Genomic DNA, 18,477 nt, shown 5'->3' on the forward strand with positions numbered 1-18,477 from the left:
ATTGCCTGCAAGGTTTTCCTGGGTCACCAAGGAGTACAAAGGATCCTCAGAGGGCACAACCTATTGTCCAAAGGATCCAAGAGGAACTCAGAAAATGCAGCAAATGAGGACACCCCACAGCCCAGTTTGAACACTGAGAAGGAACAAAGATGTGACCAAACCAAAGGAAATACAACTTTTGGTCACTGATCCTTATGACTAGAACCAGCAAGTTTTGATCCATCTGGGATCTTTGTTCTAGTTTAGAAACAAGCAACGTTCTCTACTGTAAATGCACATAAAGCTGGAACCTGGGGGAAAGAAGGCTGAGAGTGCCAAAGCCTTGTGTGACTTCTTGGACATCTTGTGGCTGAGGGTGTCCAAGGCAATGGACTCTCAAGCGGGGTCCCTGCCCTCCCGACTGACAGCTGCCATCTCTCCTTCAGCCCCATGCGTATCTTCAACAACCTCCTGTCAAGGGCCTCCATCCACACATTCCATCACCAGCCAGAGATCCTCATCGACGAGGTCACCCAGCATCCCTGAGGCCACAGCAGGGAGTGCTCCTGGCATCTGGTACAGCACTGTGGCTTTCCTGGGATCCTTCTGGTGCCTGTGGCTGAGAGGAGTGGGGTGGATGGAACCAGGACGGGTCACAGATCAGCAGCCCCACTGCAAGCAGTGCTTTCTCCTGCTGTGTTGGGACCGTGGGGTGACTGATATTGGGACTCCTCTGGCTTTGGCTCCTGCAGACCACACAGTGGCTCAGACACTGGCCTGAGGGAAGGGGTCTCATGGAAACCCGGCACAGGCATTTCTCTTTGGAGAGGGGGTTCTGCAGGGAGAAGGGAGAACGAGAGACTTTCCTGTCTCCTGAGATTCCCCCTCCTCTTTCAGCAGCCATACCACAGTCCATCAGGACCAGAGTTCATAGGATGACTTCCATGCCAGGGAGCACAAGGCACTCAAAATTGAACCCTGCCAGAGCCCAGCCCTGCCTGCCCATTTGGTGGGTGTGGGGGAATGGAATTTTAGTAGGAGTTGACCCACAATGATACTTTGCTACTTGTGGGTTTCTCACAGCCTTAGAAGGAGTTTGAGATCTCTGCCCCCAGCACCTGCTCACCCTTCAAGTGCACACACGTGCCTGGGGGCAATTCAGGTTCCCTGGAGTGGTGGCTGCTTCCCTTTGAAACATGAGCTGTTGTCTTTTCCAATGGGCTTAACTCCCTTCTACCTATTAGAAAGTGGCTGAGTAAAGGAAATGACTCTGGAGGAAGGGGACCAGAGCCTTGGAAAAAGATGAAACATCTTTTGTCTGAATTACAAATTAAATCTCTTTCATTTATTTCTTTAGTACTAATCTATTACTACAAACAAAAACATGTTTCTGACCTGATTGCTGGGATTTGGGGCTTTATTTCTTGTTCTTGTTGTTGTTATTATTATTTTTTAGTATTACTTTTCATTGTCAAGACTTTTAAATCTTAGACATGAAAAAAAAATGGCTGGATGTCACACACTGGGAAAATTCCCTTGTTTTTCCCACCAGAATTAAACTGTACATTCAACTCCAAGTTGCCAGTGGATTCTAAAGATGGAAAATCCTGTTAATGCTGGGTTTGGTGTGGCTTGGAGCTGGGGAAGGGTCTCATCCCCCCCCAGAGGTGCCTCAAGCCCACTCTGCTGCCACGTCTGCACTCGCGGCCCCTCATGGTGGCCCTGCCCTGGGGACATGGTGGGACCCCCTCCTGCCAGGGCTGAGGCTCCTCATGGCCCCTCACAGCCCCTCATTGCCCCATAGAACCTCTCATGGGCCCTCACATCCTCTCACATCCCCTCACAGCCTCAGGGGCTCCTCCCAAAGTAGAAGGGGTTGGGCCCTGCTCTTTCTCCTTTTATTTTGTCCCTTCATAGCGACAAGTAAACAAAGGCTGAATGGAGCCTTTCCCCAGGGTTTCCCTCGGGGTTCATTGCGGGCTGAAGCTCTGTGCTGGCGCTGGCCCCAGTGCCAACATCCCTGCAGCCCCCAAGGCCTTTGCTGTCCCCCCGTGTCCATTCCTTGTTCCCGAGTCCCGCCCGGCTCTGGCAGCAGCAGCAGCCGCAGCGCAGCGGGCGCCGGCCCGGCCCGGCCGGGGCTCCCGGCCACGAGCAGCAGCAACGCCAGCCTGTTAAGAATAATTAGAAGATTGTTAGAGTTACTGTTTGTAAACCCCTTACTTTCCTTGTACCCCTGTCCCAGGTTTACTTACCTTGTACCCCTGTCCCAAATTGCTGTACCCCGTGTTTCTTGTTCCTTGTTCAGCCAGGCCCTGCCCCCACTGCTCCTAGACTCCCACATGCCAACACTGTACCCCTGCCCCAAGTTGCTGTACCTTGTTCAGTTGGGCCCTGAGGAGGAGGATGACATTAGGACTTTTATGTAAACGAGAGAAACCAGAGACTCATGGGACGCACACAGACTGGAAAAACCCCAAGACAACAAGCCACACAAAAAGGAAGGAATAAAAACAGTACCATCGAATGAGGAAGACCCAGAGGAGTCCCCTGACTTCCCTCCTGAGGCCAACATAACCAAGGGGGACTCAACTAGGATGACAGCCTAGACTACGAGGCCAAGAAAACGAGTCTTCCCAGGGACTCCTGTGAGGAAGGAAGGCCCAGCTCTGCTGTAGTGACAAAGCTGCACAGATCCTCCTCTTCTGCGTTGTCCAGTGGGAGCAGTGGTGGTGTGCGCGACCCCTTGGGCTGCCACCCCAGAGCTGTCCTGTTTAATGAAGGCCTTTTTAAAAGGAGCTGGTCTCCTGGCCCATTCATAACAGCTTGGGGGCTCGGCCGGGCTAGCCAGGCCCCGAAGAGGACCAGAGATGGGACGGCCGCCCGCCCTATTGGGCCTCCGGGGGACAGCTGGCTATACTGGACCCAGAAGGACAGCCTGGGATTGACAATGCAGAGGGGCGCCAGATTGGGTAAGCCACTGGTGGCGGGAGTAGGAGGCAAGTGAGTGGATGTGTGAGTGAGACGGGGGCTGGCAGCTCGGACCCCCGGGGCGAGTGCGGACTGCCCAGTACCGTGGTTCCAGACTCCCGCGAGGGGGCCGGCCGGGAACGGCAGGAAGTGAAAGAGGCCCAATTGGGCCCAGAGAAACGAGTGAGGCATCTCCTGGGGATAAAAGCCCCCCCCCTCTGAGTGTGCAGAGGGTACCTAAGTGTATGAGTGGCACACATAGGGGTAGGCCCCTCTACTGAAAAGGGCTAAGCGGCCTAGGCCGCTCTGGGCGTGTGGAAGGCCTAGGCAAGTGACAGTCACACGCAGGCAATCTAGGTAACTCCTGGGGTGGTGTGTGGAGGTGCCTAGGTTAGGTGTGAGTGAACACCCCCCCCCACACTTGGGTACTCAAGACGACCTGACCAGGGAACTGGAACTGGGGGTCCCCAGGCCCTACCGGCACCAGGCGGTCAGCGAAGGGCCCTCGCTTCCCAGGGTCTGTGACACAGGACGTGCTGAAAGGCTCTAGTTGTCGCAGCTCAGTCTCGGCTCAGGGGGTTCCTGGGAAGGGAGGTCATCAACCTGCTGCCGGAGAGCACAGGGGCAGGTAGTCTGCGCGGGTGGGCGAGGCAGCTAGAGTAATACACTCAGGCATCCCTTAGCCAAAGCCATCCCCTGGTGGGCGGAGTGGCTAGGAGGCAAGGGGGAATTCTCCCACCACTCACTTACAGTCAGCCCTCGCACAGAAGCTATTCTCACTGGGGAAGGGGGATAGTCACGGAGCGGAGGGGCAGGGGGTTCCGGGGTGAGCCCTGCTGACCAAACCTTATGGACGGCACTGAGACAGGGACGGGGGAAGGTCCCAGGAGCGTCTAGTGCTAGGGTCCCCTCAACGTCGACCCAGGAGTGCTCATAGTCTTCACTGGCAAGGGGGTCAGGGAGGCGAGGCGCAAGGGGAACGTGATTGGGGTGTAGGGAGGGGCAAGCAGAAACTGCAAGCCCGGCTGGGACCTAAGCCCAGGGGCAAGCGGAGACTGCAAGCCCCAGAAAATTCAAAGAAATTGAAGTGTGAGTGGAAGGCCGGCTGAGTGTAGGAAAGTGTGTGGATTCCTGTGTGAGAAGATTGAGTGTATTCCCTAGTGTGAAAGGAGAAAGTGAGTTCCTAGAGTGTGGGGGTTTTTTGTTGAAGTTTGAAAGGTCAGTTAGAAGTTTTTAGTTTGAGTAGGGGCACTTTTATAAAGTATAGTTTAAGTAAGGGCCAGTTTTAAGTTGTTTAGAGGTTGTGTTGCCTGTCAGTTCTAGTTTCGTTCAGGTAGAGGCACTGTAAGTTTTAAGTTAAGGCCTGGAGACAGGAGGAGCAATGGGACAGTGTTTAAGTAAGGGAGTAGGTCCCAAGGGGAATAAAGAGGCCACCAGAACCATTCCCCTGATAGCCCACTAGGGCAAATGGCTAAATTCCTGGGATGCACAAGAGGCCGCCAAGGGCCTAGACCGGATCAAGATGATCCATTACTGTATAGAGGTCTGGCCCAAACTAGAGATGCAAGGACAATGGTCTTGGTACGGTACTAAAGATCATTGGATGTGCTCCCAACTGTACGAGCATCTGAAAACCAGAAGAGACTCGAGTCCAGAGGAGATCAGTTATGCAGCCATGTGTCTGAAAGAAAGAGTGGACACAGAGATGGTGAAGGTATGCAAGTTACAGGAACAGAAGGGGGAAGGAAAAGAAAGTAGGAAGCAAGAAAAGGAGGCTAGTGAAACGGGTAGTAGATGGGACCCCCTAGATCACCTACATCCTCCTTCTGCATACCCAATAGCACCCCATACTTCTTCCCCCAATTCCCTGACCTTTTTCTCTTCTGCATCACCCCAACTAGACCCTTGTATTTCCAATTCAAACCCTTTCCACCTGAACCAATCTTCCTCTACATCTTCAGCCTCCTCTACCATCCCGATACCCTTTTCCCACCACCATTGGTGGCCCCAGTCCCTTCTAATGTACTTGCTACCTCTCCCTTACCTCCAGAAACCCCTATATCAGACCAAGTTTCTTCTCCCTCGCCTACTACTGTCCCTTTGCCCCCTCCCAACTGGGAGTTGAGTACCCCCAAAGTTAATACCAATCCTCCTAATAACCAGCAGCTCCCTATGACTCCCACCTCTAGTCAGGAACAGGATCCTGGAGAAGGACCCTACTGTCACACATGATCTAAAACAACCAAACTTCTTCCCCTAAGAGAAGTCCCTATGGAAGGAGTAGCTGGAGGGGTAGGGTTTGTCAATGCCCCATTGACAGCTTCAGAAGTCTGGGGATTTAAGAAAGAGCTAGGGAACCGAGGTGAAGACCCAGTAGGGATAGCCAACCAGGTAGACCAGTTCCTGGGTTGTCGTGGTAAACCCATGTGGTAAAGTAAAGCTACCCCATGACATGGGTCCAAATACTTACACCTGGGGGGAGTTAAACTCTATTTTAAACATCTTATTTAACCCTGAAGAGGTCGCCATGATCCGTACTGCAGGGATATGAATCTGGGAAAGGGAGAATAGGTTGGGACTCCCAGGAGAGTATAAGCTCCCACAGGTAGATCCAGGGTGGGATCCTAACAGGGAGGAGGAAAGGCGGAACATGAGGGACTACAGGTCCCTAATAGTGAAGGGTATCAAGGAATCAGTTCCCCAGGGTAATAACACAAAACTAGCCTTTGATGGGACCCAGAAGAAGGATGAGACTCCAGCCACCTGGTTGAATAGGTTGAGGAGAAATTTTCAACTATATTCAAACATAGACCCCGACAGTCCTGAGGGCCAGGTACTATTAAAAGTACAGTTTGTTACTAAGTCCTGGCCTGATATCAGGAGGAAGCTTGAAAAACTAGATGACTGGCAAGAAAAGGGGATCAATGAGCTATTGAAAGAGGCTCCAAGAGTCTAGTTGAGGAGAGAAAAGGAGAAGACGAAGACAAAGGCAAGGCTCATGGTGGCAGTGGCCAGGGAGATTGTCAGAGCAGAGAGGAATCAGGCAGATAGGGATCATCCAGATGATGGAAAGCCAAAGTCCCAGTTGGAGGGAGATAGGAAGAAATCCGTTATGTCCCCATGGACCAACCCTGGAAACCCTCGAGGGAGTGGGAGGTGTTATTGCTGTGCAGAGGCTGGGCATCTCAAAAGGGACTGCAAGAAACTATCCATGGATGAGGTGATAGCTAGAGAGCGGGATGTCATGGAGAAAATCTTAAGGGGAGAGGAAGGTTTTGATTAGGGATGTCAGGGGCTGTATGTAATAGGGGACCCAATGAAACACCGAGAAGAGCCCCTGGTAAACCTTGAGGTAGGTCCCCAGAGTGAGGAGGTTGAATTTTTAGCAGACAGGGGAGCAGACAGTTCAAGTTTGAACAAGCTCCCAATTGGAATGTTTTTGAGTAACAAAGTTTGTGAAGTGTCAGGAGCTGAGGGAAAACCCTTCATGGCTCCTGTGATAAAAAATGTTGAAGTGAAGGGAAATTCTCGGCAGTGCTATGCAGACTTTGTGTATCTACCAGACTTGGAGACTAATCTGCTGGGAAGAGACTTGCAGGTGCAGCTGGGGGTGGGAATAATACCAGTGAATGGAAAGATGGTGGTCCATATGATGAAACTAACAACAGAAGATATACAAGAGATTAACCCTGAGGTTTGGGCAGAAGAAGGGAAGTTCGGATATTTAGACATTTCCCCAACAAAGGGACATCAGCAGGGAGACTCCTTAGAAAGTAGAGGGAACCAATTTGCTGACCAAGCAGCTAAAGAAGTGGCCTTGGATCCAAAGGAATCAGTAAAAATTTTTAAACTGGATGAGGTAGTAACTGAAGAGGATGGAAGGAAGGGACCAATATTTAGTAAGAAAGAGTGGGAAGTAATAAAGAAATTAGAACTGTCTCAAGTGGAACAAGGGGAATGGTTAACCTCAGATGGGCAAAAGTTTCTAAACAAGGCTTTAGCCCAGAAAATATTAAATGAGTTGCATGAACTGACTCATTGGGGAACCCAAGGGTTGTGTGCTCATTTTCTGAGGGAAAACCTATGCTTGGGAGTTTATGATCTATAAGGGCCATAATAAAGGGGTGTGTAATATGCCAGAAGGTAAACCAGAAACTAATGAGAAAAGCTGAACCTGGGGGAAGAGAGTTAGCCATGAGACCATTCCAGAGTGTGCAAGTAGACTTCACAGAAATGCCTCCCATACAAGGATATAAACACCTATTGGTGATAGTTGACCATCTAACCCATTGGGTAGAGGCATTCCCCACAAAAAAAAACCAGCAGAAGAGGTCGCCCGGGTAATACTGGAAAGTATTATCCCCAGATATGGGTTAGTGAATACCATTGACTCAGATAGGGGATCCCATTTCACCTCCCAAGCCTTACAGGCCATTGTAAAAGCTCTAGGAATAAAGTGGAGACTGCACACTCCATGGCACCCCCAGAGTTCGGGTCAGGTGGAACGCATGAACAAGACATTGAAAAATGTGTTAACAAAACTAATAGCTGAGACCCAGATGAACTGGTTAAAGTGTTTGCCTCTCGCCCTCCTGAGAATCGGAACCAGGCCACGATCTGGGGCCTCCCCATACAAAATGATGTTTGTGCTCCCCTTCCTAATGACCCCTTACAGCACTGGAGATCATATAGAAGGGGAAGAAATGGCTAAAAAGTACCTAGAGACAATTGGAAGGACCCTAAACAATTTAAGAAAGAGAGGATATCTCCCCCAAATCTTCCCACTTGACACAAACATCCACCAGATCAATCCAGGGGATTGGGTATTGATTAAATCCTGGAAAGACACCCCCTTAACCCCAAAATTTGAAGGTCCCTTCCAGGTTCTGCTGGTGACCCACGCTGCTATTCGGACCTAAGAAAAGGGGTGGACTCATGCCTCCCGTGTAAAAGGACCAGTATCACCTCCTCCTGACTGTGGACAAGGCCCAGAAAAATCCCCCACGAGCTCTCCCAAGTGGACTGCAATTATGGATCCTACCAGTCTAAAAGTGAGTCTTATGAGGCAGCCAGAAATAGACTGAGAGAAAAAGAATATAAACAAAGACTGCAGAACTCTGCTGAGTGGGTTGGTTTAAGCGGGAGTGTTCTGAAGTTGTTGTGGTTGTTGCTGTTAAGTATTTTGATGTTAGTAAAGTTGGTTGAATAAGAAACGCCCCCCATTAACTTCTCCCACAGAACATTCTCCAATAAGGCAACTAAATTAAAGAAAAAGGTGGGAAAAGAAGGACCATACCATCTCTCCTGATCCCCATCTCTCCTGATCCCCCAAAAACCTAAGAGGCAAGACCGGGTGAGGCTAAAAAAAAAGGTGAGCCATGAAGCTCCCTAAAACGAAACTAGCTCATACCGGACTTTTAGGTGGGCTGATGTTGGTCCAGCTGGTGAGCCTTGGGATAGGGGGCAGTGGAGAAGCATGTACAAAGTGCTACTATCCCCTATATGATGGAGAGGATCTAGGATCACTGATGAGGGTCCACACAAACATCAATCCCACCTGTTTTGATCATACCCAATTGGAAACCTGTCAGGAGGAGGGAAAGACATATTGGATTACTAGAAATACTGCCTCATTTAGGCAACGCCTGCTTGGAGAATGCCCTGTAGGAGAATCCTGGCTCTGCTTTGAACAAGAAGGACTGAATGATGTAATAAAGGAAAAACAATTGAGGATAAAGAAGGGTAATCTGGATGAAACACTGGGTAAGAACCTATTCATTGACCTGATGGAGAGAATCAGCAGAGAGTTAAACTTAACTAATTGTTGGGTATGTGGGAACACCCAGATGTCAGATATTTGGCCCTGGGAAGGGATCAGCCTGGCACCTTTAGACATTCTAAGGTGGAAATTAACTGAGCGGAAACCCCAGACAGGGAACAGGGGATGAGAACAATGGGATCTGAAAACAAGGGTGATCAGGGAAGAATGCATTAAAAGGACAGGGAGAAGATACAAAACCCCCGTGGAAAAAATGGCCTGCAAGAGATATTTAATTGTGAATGACTCAGGTAGCAGGTGGATTCCCCAAGAACCAAACAGATATTGGGCCATTGGGAAAAAGGAAAGGGGGTGTATTTATCATGAGGGGTACAAACTGCATGAGTGCGCAGAAAAGGGAATAAACCCTTTTTGGGGGTTAAGAGAACTCTCAAAATATTGGGAATATCCTACAGAAACACAGGACACTTTTTGGAAGGCCCCTGAGTATTTATTTTGGATTTCTGGGAGCACTGCTTCTACTCCCCTCCCAGGGGATTGGGCGGGAAGCTGCATAATTGGGATAATAAAGCCTGCTTTTTTCCTCCTACCCAAGGAATCAGAGTTATACTTGGGAGTCCCCTTGTATGATAACTTTAAAAAAGGCAGTCAAAAGAGGAGGTATGTAATGGACCTAGGAAGCAATCGGAAATGGAAGGGGAAGATCTGGACCCCTGAAGATATAATTAAGACATATGGACCGGCCACGTGGGCCCAGGATGGATCCTGGGGATATTGTACCCCAGTCTATATGTTAAATCGAATCATCCGTCTCTAGGCAGTGGAGTCAAACAGAACTGCCCTTGCTTTAGACCACATCAGCACCACAACTGGCACAAACCAGGGCTGTAGTCTATCAGATTCAGCTGGCGGTGGACTACCTGTTGGCAGATGAAGGAGGCGTTTGTGGGAAGTTTAATTCCTCCGAATGTTGCCTGGAGATAGATGATAAGAGTGAGGTAATTAAAAACATCTCAAAAGAAATACAAAAGGTAGCATATGTGGGCACCCAGGAATGGACTCCTCTGGTGAACTCAGACTGGTGGAATGACCTTTGGTCCTTCAAGGGAGGGTGGTGGAAAAAAGTAGTCTTTATTGCTGCCTGTGCATTTGCAAGTTTTTTGTTCCTACCTTGTTTATTCCCCTGTATAATCAGGACAGTGACAACCACAGTACAAGCTAGCATTCAGATCCCTGAAATAAAAGATAAGAAGCAGGCCAGGATCATGTTAATGGAAACTCAAAGTCAGGATCAAGAGCACAAAACTGCCAGGGAAATATATGAGCAATATCAAGAATTAAGAGATAGATATTCCCAAGAGCCAGAAGTTAAAGGTTGATGCGGGCTAGAGCCCGATCAAAATATAAGAGGGGGGATATTGTTAAGAATAATTAGAAGATTGTTACCATGTTACAGTTACTGTTTGTAAACCCCTTACTTTCCTTGTACCCCTGTCCCAGGTTTACTTACCTTGTACCCCTGTCCCAAATTGCTGTACCCTGTGTTTCTTGTTCCTCGTTCAGCCAGGCCCTGCCCCCACTGCTCCTAGACTCCCACATGCCAACACTGTACCCCTGCCCCAAGTTGCTGTACCTTGTTCAGTTGGGCCCTGAGGAGGAGGATGACATTAGGACTTTTATGTAAACGACTGGAAAAAACCCCAAGACAACGAGCCACACAAAAAGGAAGGAATAAAAACAGTACCATCGAATGAGGAAGACCCAGAGGAGTCCCCTGACTTCCCTCCTGAGGCCAACATAACCAAGGGGGACTCAACTAGGATGACAGCCTAGACTACGAGGCCAAGAAAATGAGTCTTCCCAGGGACTCCTGTGAGGAAGGAAGGCCCAGCTCTGCCGTAGTGACAAAGCTGCACAGATCCTCCTCTTCTGCATTGTCCAGTGGGAGCAGTGGTGGTGTGCGCGACCCCTTGGGCCGCCACCCCAGAGTTGTCCTGTTTAATGAAGGCCTTTTTAAAAGGAGCTGGTCTCCTGGCCCATTCATAACACCTGGCAGTGCTGTCCAAAAGCTCCTGGAGCTGCGGCAGTCTCGGGGCCGTGCCCATTCCCTGGGGAGCCTGGGCAGTGCCCCAGCCCCCTGTGGGGGAAGAAGCTTTTGCTGATCCCCAGCCCTGCCCCGGCCCAGCTCCAGCTGTTCCCTTGGGTCCTGTCCCTGCTCACCTGGGCAGAGATCAGAGTTTGCCCAGAGAAGCTGTGGCTGCCCCTGGATCCCTGGAAGTGTCCAAGGCCAGGCTGGACGGGGCTTGGAGCAGCCTGGGATAGTGGAAGGTGTCCCTGCCATGGCAGGGAATGGAATAAGGTTCACTAAAGGCTTAAGGTCACTTCCAAGCCAAGTCATTCTGTGATTCTGTGATTTTGGGAGAGATGCTGAAGCTCTGGCTCAGCTTTATCTCAGCAAATCTCTGGACCCAGCAGCAGCCATGGGTGGGATCATCTCCTCCTCCCTTTTGCTGTGGCTGTAACTCACCCAAGGGCAGTGTTATAAATGAAATTGAAATTTGGACAACTAAGTCTATTGGGTTAACAGCAGTTTAATAAGAAGAAAATAAAAGGATACAATTTAGTGAATTGAATACAAGAAAACAAATAAAAGAATACAATTTAGTGGATTGAATAGCAATTTGATGTAAAGGAATACAATTTAGCAAAAGAGTACAATTTAGTGAATATATTCATATATATATATATATACACGTATATACACACACACACATACAGATATATATATATATATCATATATAGATATAGATATATAGATATATAGATATATATGAATATAGCTTGCCAATAATTAAGAATGATTAAAGCACTAGCAAAACTGACTGGGTTATGGGGAGGACTTCTCACCCTACCTCACATATAAAACAAAGCAATTCAGACTAAACTTATATACTGTATGCTTATACATATTCATTCATGTTTCCCGTAAGTGTCTTCCTATTTCCGATTCTTTAATTTTACATCACTGTTCTTCACGGCGCATGTTTCACTTTTTGTTAGGGGGTCTTCAGTCTTCTTTTGGTGGTCTTTGGACGAAGGCTTACATTCATCCTTGTTGTCCTCCAGATAACCTTGCAGGTTTTGTGTGCATACTAAGCATTGTGTTATGTAAGTAAGCATTGTGTTCCACTAATTTGTCTTACACTTCATAATTTTCAGGCCCTATGCCTAAAGTCGTTCCAATTTTGTCCATCTCATGGTCAATTTTCTCTTGGGACATTACTTATCTCAAAACTACATTTGGTATCTTAATTTTAACATGCAATATCTATAAAGGGGTCCATCTGCCTTGCAACACTAATTGCCCTGATTGCTTCTAATAATAACTTTCCAAATAGTTACAATTTAGTTAGCACAAATCATTTCCATTTATTACACTCCCTAAATTCCACTCCCAACGTCCCCCCTGCTTCCAGCTCAGGATGGTCCCCCAATGAGACTCCTCCCCAAATCCCACCCCCAAGACACCTCCCCATCGCTGGAAAATCCCCCCAAATCCCACCCCAAAATCGGAAATCCTCCCTGAGACCCCTCCCCAAATTCAGGCCTCCCCAAAATGCCCCTCCTCACTGCGATCAGGACCCCTCCCCATCAGTGGAGATTCCCCCAAAACCCAAAAAATCCTCCCCAAATCCCCTTCCCAAAATCAGAACTCTGCCAGGACCCCTGAATTTTCCCCCCAAAACTACCAAATTCCTCCCCAAAAATCAAAAAATTCCTTCCAAATGCCCCCCAAACCCCCATATTCTCCCAAAAGTCCCAAATCCTCACAAGACTCAAATTCTCCCCCCAAAGTTTTCCCCCTAATCCCACCAAATTTTCCACCCCAAAACCTCAATTTTTTTACCCCAAACCCCAAATCCTCCCCCTAAAAAACCCAAAGTTCTCCTCAAAACCCCAAATTTTACAAAAAAATCCTAAAATTCCTGCCCTAAAACCCCGAAATTCCCCTCAGGAGCTCCAAAGTTTTCCCCCAAAACCCCAAATTCCCCAATTCCACTCCAAAACCTGGGAACACCCCCCAAAAAACAGCAAGCCTTCCCCAAAATCCCCCCAAAATTGCAACCCTCTCCCCCCAAATCACCAAAAATCTGAGAAAATAATTTTTTTCACATTTTTCACACCTCGGGCGGGGACAAAACCACCAGAATTCCTGGGATTTTTCCTATTTTTTGTGGGAAGAGGGCCTCCCCAACTTTTTGTGTCACCACAGGTGACCCCTCTCCAAAATTCCTGCCCCTCAAAATTAAGTGCAAATAAATAAAAAGAGGAAGAAAAAACAAAAGGCGGGGGGGAAAGGTAAAAATAAAAAAGAAAAAAAGAAAAAAAAAGAAAAAAAACACTCTCTTACCCAAATTTGGGGGGAGGGGAATGGAGGAAATATTGGGGGAGGGGGTGAACCCCCAGAAAAAAATTGAGGCACCCACCTCCAAAAAATTGGGGGAACCCCCCCAAAATAGCTCTCTTTGAAAAATGCCAAAACCACCAAAAAATGGCAAAAAAACCTGAAAAATTAGGGGGGAACCCCCCAAAAATGCATTAATAATGGGGGAACATCCCCTTGAATCCAAGGGATTGTTGGGATTTTTTTTTCACAAAAGTGGTGGGTTTTTGGGGGGTGGCAGAGGAGGAGAGATCCCCTCCAAATTCCTGGAGGTGTCCCCAAGACACCATCTGCAGAGGCAGTGGAGGGGGACAAAAAGAGCATTTTAGGGAAATTAAGGGAATTTGGGGAGTTTTGGGTGAATTTTAGGGAATTTTGGGATTTTGGAGGTCTGGGGAGGTTCTTAATTTTGCGGGGTTTTGCGTTTTGGGGCTGCAGGATCATGTCCAGGGAAGCCACAGTTACCAGGAACAGGCATGGGACACCAACAAGATGGGATTCTGCTCAGAAAAACATTTATTCAGCTCAGGAACAAACTCAGATCCAGAGACAGCCCCGAACAGAGGCAGGGAGATGGGTTTTGAGAATCAGGGTGGAGTTCAAGGTCAGGGACCACCGGGAACACAGCAAGGGAGAAACCCCAGGGGCCCAAACCCAATCAGAAATCCCTGGCCTGCCACCCCACAAGGGGTCCAGGGTGGAGTTTCTTCCTGGGCTCGCAGGGCCCAACCTCAGAGGCAGAGGGATGGAATTCCCTCTTGCCCACACCTCTCACTTTAATCATGTTCATTTGAAACCAAATCTTTGCCTCCCTGGGCAGGGACACCTCACACAAAAGCTCACTCAGTAATGGGCTCCCCCTCCCTTCATCATCCCCAAACTTTGGCTGTCTCATTCCAGACCCCACCCCACCTCCCCAATCCCAAGGCCAACCCATCTCATCTCTGCTGGACATCAAGACCTCCTTCCCAACCCCTATTTTGCCCATTTCACACCTCCCACTCCCCATCCCACCCATCCTGCCCCACCCAATGCCCATCTCTGATTTGCATCCCACTTCGCCCAATCCCCTTCCAACCCCATTCCACCTGATGCCTTCAGAAGGCTGACCTAGAACAGAGGCTGCACAGAGGTAAGAATAAAGTTTATTATAAGGCCTTAAAAGATATGCCTTGGGCAGTACAAGAGCCTGGCCAGGGCTACACCCAAGATTGACCAAAAATGGCCACAGAAATGGATGGACAACTGATTGCAAGGTCTCACATTTTTGTAAGCTTAGGTCCATCTGCATATTGGGGTTCATTGTCCAATTACAGCTTCAGATGATGAAGTCCCAGCCTTCTTGTTTTCTTCCTTTAGTCCACCCTTGTTTATGCTTTTGGGCCTGAAACTTGTAACAACTGCCCTTGTTAGCAAGCTAGAAAAGGAATTGTTTTGTCTACCTACTCAGTGAAGAGAACTCACCAACACTTAATATGAAGTTCAAAACTACAAACCTAGGCAGCGCAGAATGTGAAAGATACGAAAGCTAAAACTTAAGGCATTACACCCTTAGAGGCTGTGGAATGGTATAATTTTGGAGTGGTTTAGAGGTGGCAGATCAAACCCTCTCATCCCTTTGAGTGCCAAGAAATGGAGACAACTACACCAAATACCACCACAACCCCCAAGTTTCTTTCTAAATCCCAAATTCCCTTGAAATACCAGTAAAAAGTGAGGCTTAAGATGCTTTTGATGAATTTGTTGATTTTTACCCCAGTTTTGTCTGTTTTAAAGGGATGAAGATGAACCAAAAGATAATTGAAACCAAACTAAAATGGCCACCAGCCCAGTGTGTTCCCAATGCAGATCACTGGGAACGTGGGTCATCAGGGCTTTGCCCAACGTGGGGCCTCTGATGGGGGATGGAGTTGGGGCAGTGCACAAAGCTCTTCCTGCGTTTGGGGCACTAGCAGGGCTTCCCTTAGTGGTGCTTCTGTTGGTGTTTGGTCAAGGTACAGCTCTGGGTGAATCTCTTCCCACACTGGGGACACTCATAGGGCCTCTCCCCAGTGTGGATGCGCCTGTGGGTGACGAGGTTGGAGTTGTGCTTGAAGCCCTTGCTGCAGTCAGGGCAGCGGAAGAGCCTCTCCTCTGTGTGAATCCACTGGTGCTGGAGGAGACGGGAACTGGTATGAAACCCATTCCCACACTCAGGACACTCGTAGGGCCTCTCCCCCGTTTGGATGCGCTGGTGAATGGTCAGTTGGGACCTCTGGCTGAAGGTCATCCCACATTCCCCACACTCATAGGGCCGTTCCCCAGTGTGGGTCCTCTGGTGGATGGTCAGGTAGGAGCTGTTTCTGAAGCTCTTCCCACATTCCACACATTCGAAAGGTCTCTCCCCAGTGTGGATGCGCCGGTGCCTATTAAGGTTGGAATTGTGATTGAAGCCCTCCCCACAGTCAGGGCAGCGGAAGGGCCTCTCTTCTGTGTGAATCCGCTGGTGCTGGAGGAGAGTGGAGCTGGTCTGAAACTTCTTCCTACACTCAGGACACTCGTAGGGCCTCTCCCCAGTGTGGATGCGCTGGTGACAGATGCGGTCGGAGACGCAGCTGAAGCCCTTCCCACATTTCCCACACTCGCAGGGCCATTCCCCAGTGTGGATCATCTGATGCTGGATCAGGCTTTTGCTCCGGCTGAAGCTCTTCCCACACTCCAAGCACTTGTAGCGCTTCTCCCCATCCTGAAGCTGCTCATGGACCACCAGCTCAGAGCCCCGGCTGGATCTCCGGCCGCCTTCCTGGCACAGGGTGGGTCTTTCCTCCTCAAAGCACCCTGGGCTGGGTTTGGAGCCCCTCCTCCTGTGGGATCTCCAGGGCTTTTCCTCCCCATTGGATTTCTGCGCTGTGGAGCCACTCAAACAGCCTCTTCCATGAGGTTCTGCCCTGGGGATTTGTCCTCCCTGGTCTCCATCCTCAGCTCCTTGTCTGGGGGAGGAAGGACAAGGAGAGGATGGGATTTGCCTCTGTGCCAGAGGGAAGGGGAAGGAGATTCCCCCAGTGCATCCCCGGCAGGACGGCGTCGGCAGCAGGATTGTCCTGAAGCCGGGGGCCATGCTGGGCTGGGAGATGGAGCAGGAGAGAGGGGGAAAGGGGCACTGACTTCCTCCTCACCTGCCTGGGTGTCCCGGGGCATCTTCCTCTTCCTCAAAGCCTCCTCTTCCATCTGGCCAAGATTTGGGAATGGGAAATCCTGGTTTGGGGAAAAATACGATTCATGAGCACATGGGCTGAGGGGGTTCATTCTGCCCATGTTCATCTCTAGAAGTCAACAAGCATCTGGAGTCCATAAAAACCCCCAAACACCAAGATTCAGCCCTGAAAATGCCTCCCAGAAGTTCCCCATCTCTGGTCTCTCCTATTTGGGTTTCCTTCCCATCCCAGCACCTGGAGGTCACGCTTGCACTCGGGGTCCCCAGTCTACTCGGTCCCTGCCCTCCCCAGGCTGCTGGGAGTGCCAGGAATCCGAGAAGTTACCCGTTTCCATCTCAGCACTTAGGGATGCTGGAGGGTTTTGGGGCTTCAGGGTCCCTTTTCCCCTTATTCTCTGCTGTGGGGTGCAGGGGGTCCAAGGAGTCCCCCCTGCCCCTCTCCAGGCTGTTGAGGGTCCCACAAATCGCAATGCTCCCCCTCTCTGGGCTCCCCACTTTGGGGTCCCGGGGGACACAGGGCTCTGCTCCTCCAGGCTGCCTCTGCCAGCAGCTGCCACCAGGACCTCCCAATGTCCCCCCAAGGGGCATTTTGCATACAGCTTTGGAGTTCTTCATTCTTCAAACATCCCCCCCCGCAAAAAAACCCAACCCAGGAACCCTCCAGGATATCAGGGCCAAGCTCCCCCACCCCGGTCAGCTGTGGGATGCGGGGTGATGATCCCACGGGTGGGGGTTGTGAACTCAGGGAGTGCTGGACCTTGTGGTTCCTTCTCCTTTCCCTGATCCTCCTCTGTCCCTCCTCCTCCTCCTCTTCCTCCTGCTCCGCCTCTTCCTCCCTCCTCCACCTCCTCCCTAACACCACTCCTTTCTCCTACTTCCATCCTTTCTTGCTCTCCTTCATCCCTCTTCTTCCATCCCTCCTCCCAGGAGTACTCCCCCCAGGAGCAGTGACACCCTCGGTGCCCCGTTCCCAAACCCCTCACAGTCCATGGGAGGAGTGGGGATGGATCCGGGACAGGTTGGGATGGGCAGCGCGGGGCTCTCAGCTGCTCCCACACGCTGCGGGCGGGGGGAACACGGCCCGGGGAAAAGGAGAGGGAAACTGGGAAAATTGGGGGCTGCAGATCCAACCTGGGGCTGGCTGGGGATCCTGGCTGAGGACTGCCAGCCCTTGGGGCTCCTCTGGGGAGATGCAGGAGGGGGGAACACAGAGAGGGCTGGGGGATCCCAGGAATGGCAGCACTGGCAGGGACTGATTTGTACTGGGATCATCCTGGGATCATCCTAGCAGTGCCAGAGATTGCACTGGCTGTGTAGTGACATCATACTGGGATCATACTGGGATCGTCCTGGCAGTGAGTAGGAGCCTGCAGGGGGCAATTGAGACCAGGTTGTGAGGAACTGGGAATATTCCCTGCGCTCCCCAGAACCCCGGGATTGCCCCCCATATGTCCCATAAGTGTCCCCCAGACCCTTCAGGATCCCCGAGTGCCCCCTCAGCGCCCGTTCGGGAACCCCTAAAGCATCCCTGTATCCCTGAATGCTCCCGACCCCACAGATGCCCCTTCCAGACACTGCTGGGAATTCATCTCCCATCATCCTAGAACACAGTTCCGCTCCCAAACCTCCTGCCATGTCTGCCGCCCTAAGGAGCCCAGTTAGAGCTCCCCAGGTTCACCCCAGGTGCTCCCGAGCCGTATACATTCGCCCCGAGAACCTGCAGCCACGGCTCGGAAGCAGAAGTGCTCTCCAAGTGCCTCCCTGCACCGCCGAACGCGCCTTCCGAGCCACTTCCGGAACTACAGCTCCCATCAAGCTCCGCGGTGCACAAAGAGCGCTATTCCAGCCGGGACTTCATCTCCCATCATGTCCCGCGCCTCACCGGAATCCATTGGAGATACGCTTACAACTCCCGTGATGCTCCGTGGCCCCATTAAACCTTATTATACCGGCGCCTACAGCTCCCATCATTCCCCGCGCCCCATGGAGCCCCGTTACAGACCCCAAGTGCCCGCCCGGGCCCCGAAGGGCCCCCAGATTCAGGTCGCTGACCCCCAAGCGCTCCCCTGGACCCCCAAGTGCTCCCCCCGGCCCCGAATTGTCTCACAGAATCC

At 50.5% G+C, this 18,477-nt stretch overlaps 1 protein-coding gene and 1 pseudogene across 1 annotated transcript; one reads left to right on the plus strand and one right to left on the minus strand.

The window, feature by feature from the left end:
• The window catches only part of LOC111944703 (uncharacterized), a 224,935-nt pseudogene that overhangs the window by 121,988 nt on the left and 84,470 nt on the right, over nucleotides 1–18,477 (plus strand).
• LOC147646992 (uncharacterized) lies at nucleotides 14,294–18,225 on the minus strand. Its single transcript, XM_086872674.1, has 3 exons — nucleotides 18,081–18,225; nucleotides 16,326–16,404; nucleotides 14,294–16,139 (listed from the first exon to the last, which is right to left on the minus strand). The coding sequence occupies exon 3, from the start codon at nucleotides 15,818–15,820 to the stop codon at nucleotides 15,134–15,136; it is 687 nt and encodes a 228-aa protein (XP_086728800.1). The 5' UTR covers nucleotides 15,821–16,139; nucleotides 16,326–16,404; nucleotides 18,081–18,225; the 3' UTR covers nucleotides 14,294–15,133.

The sequence above is a fragment of the Cyanistes caeruleus genome, unplaced genomic scaffold, assembly GCF_971803275.1.
Source record: "Cyanistes caeruleus unplaced genomic scaffold, bCyaCae1.hap1.1 HAP1_SCAFFOLD_69, whole genome shotgun sequence".
NCBI lineage: Eukaryota > Metazoa > Chordata > Aves > Passeriformes > Paridae > Cyanistes > Cyanistes caeruleus.

Coding starts and splice junctions, on each gene's coding strand:
- LOC147646992 (XM_086872674.1), bottom strand. CDS start 15,820: ATGATCCACACTGGGGAATGGCCCTGCGAGTGTGGGAAATGTGGGAAG.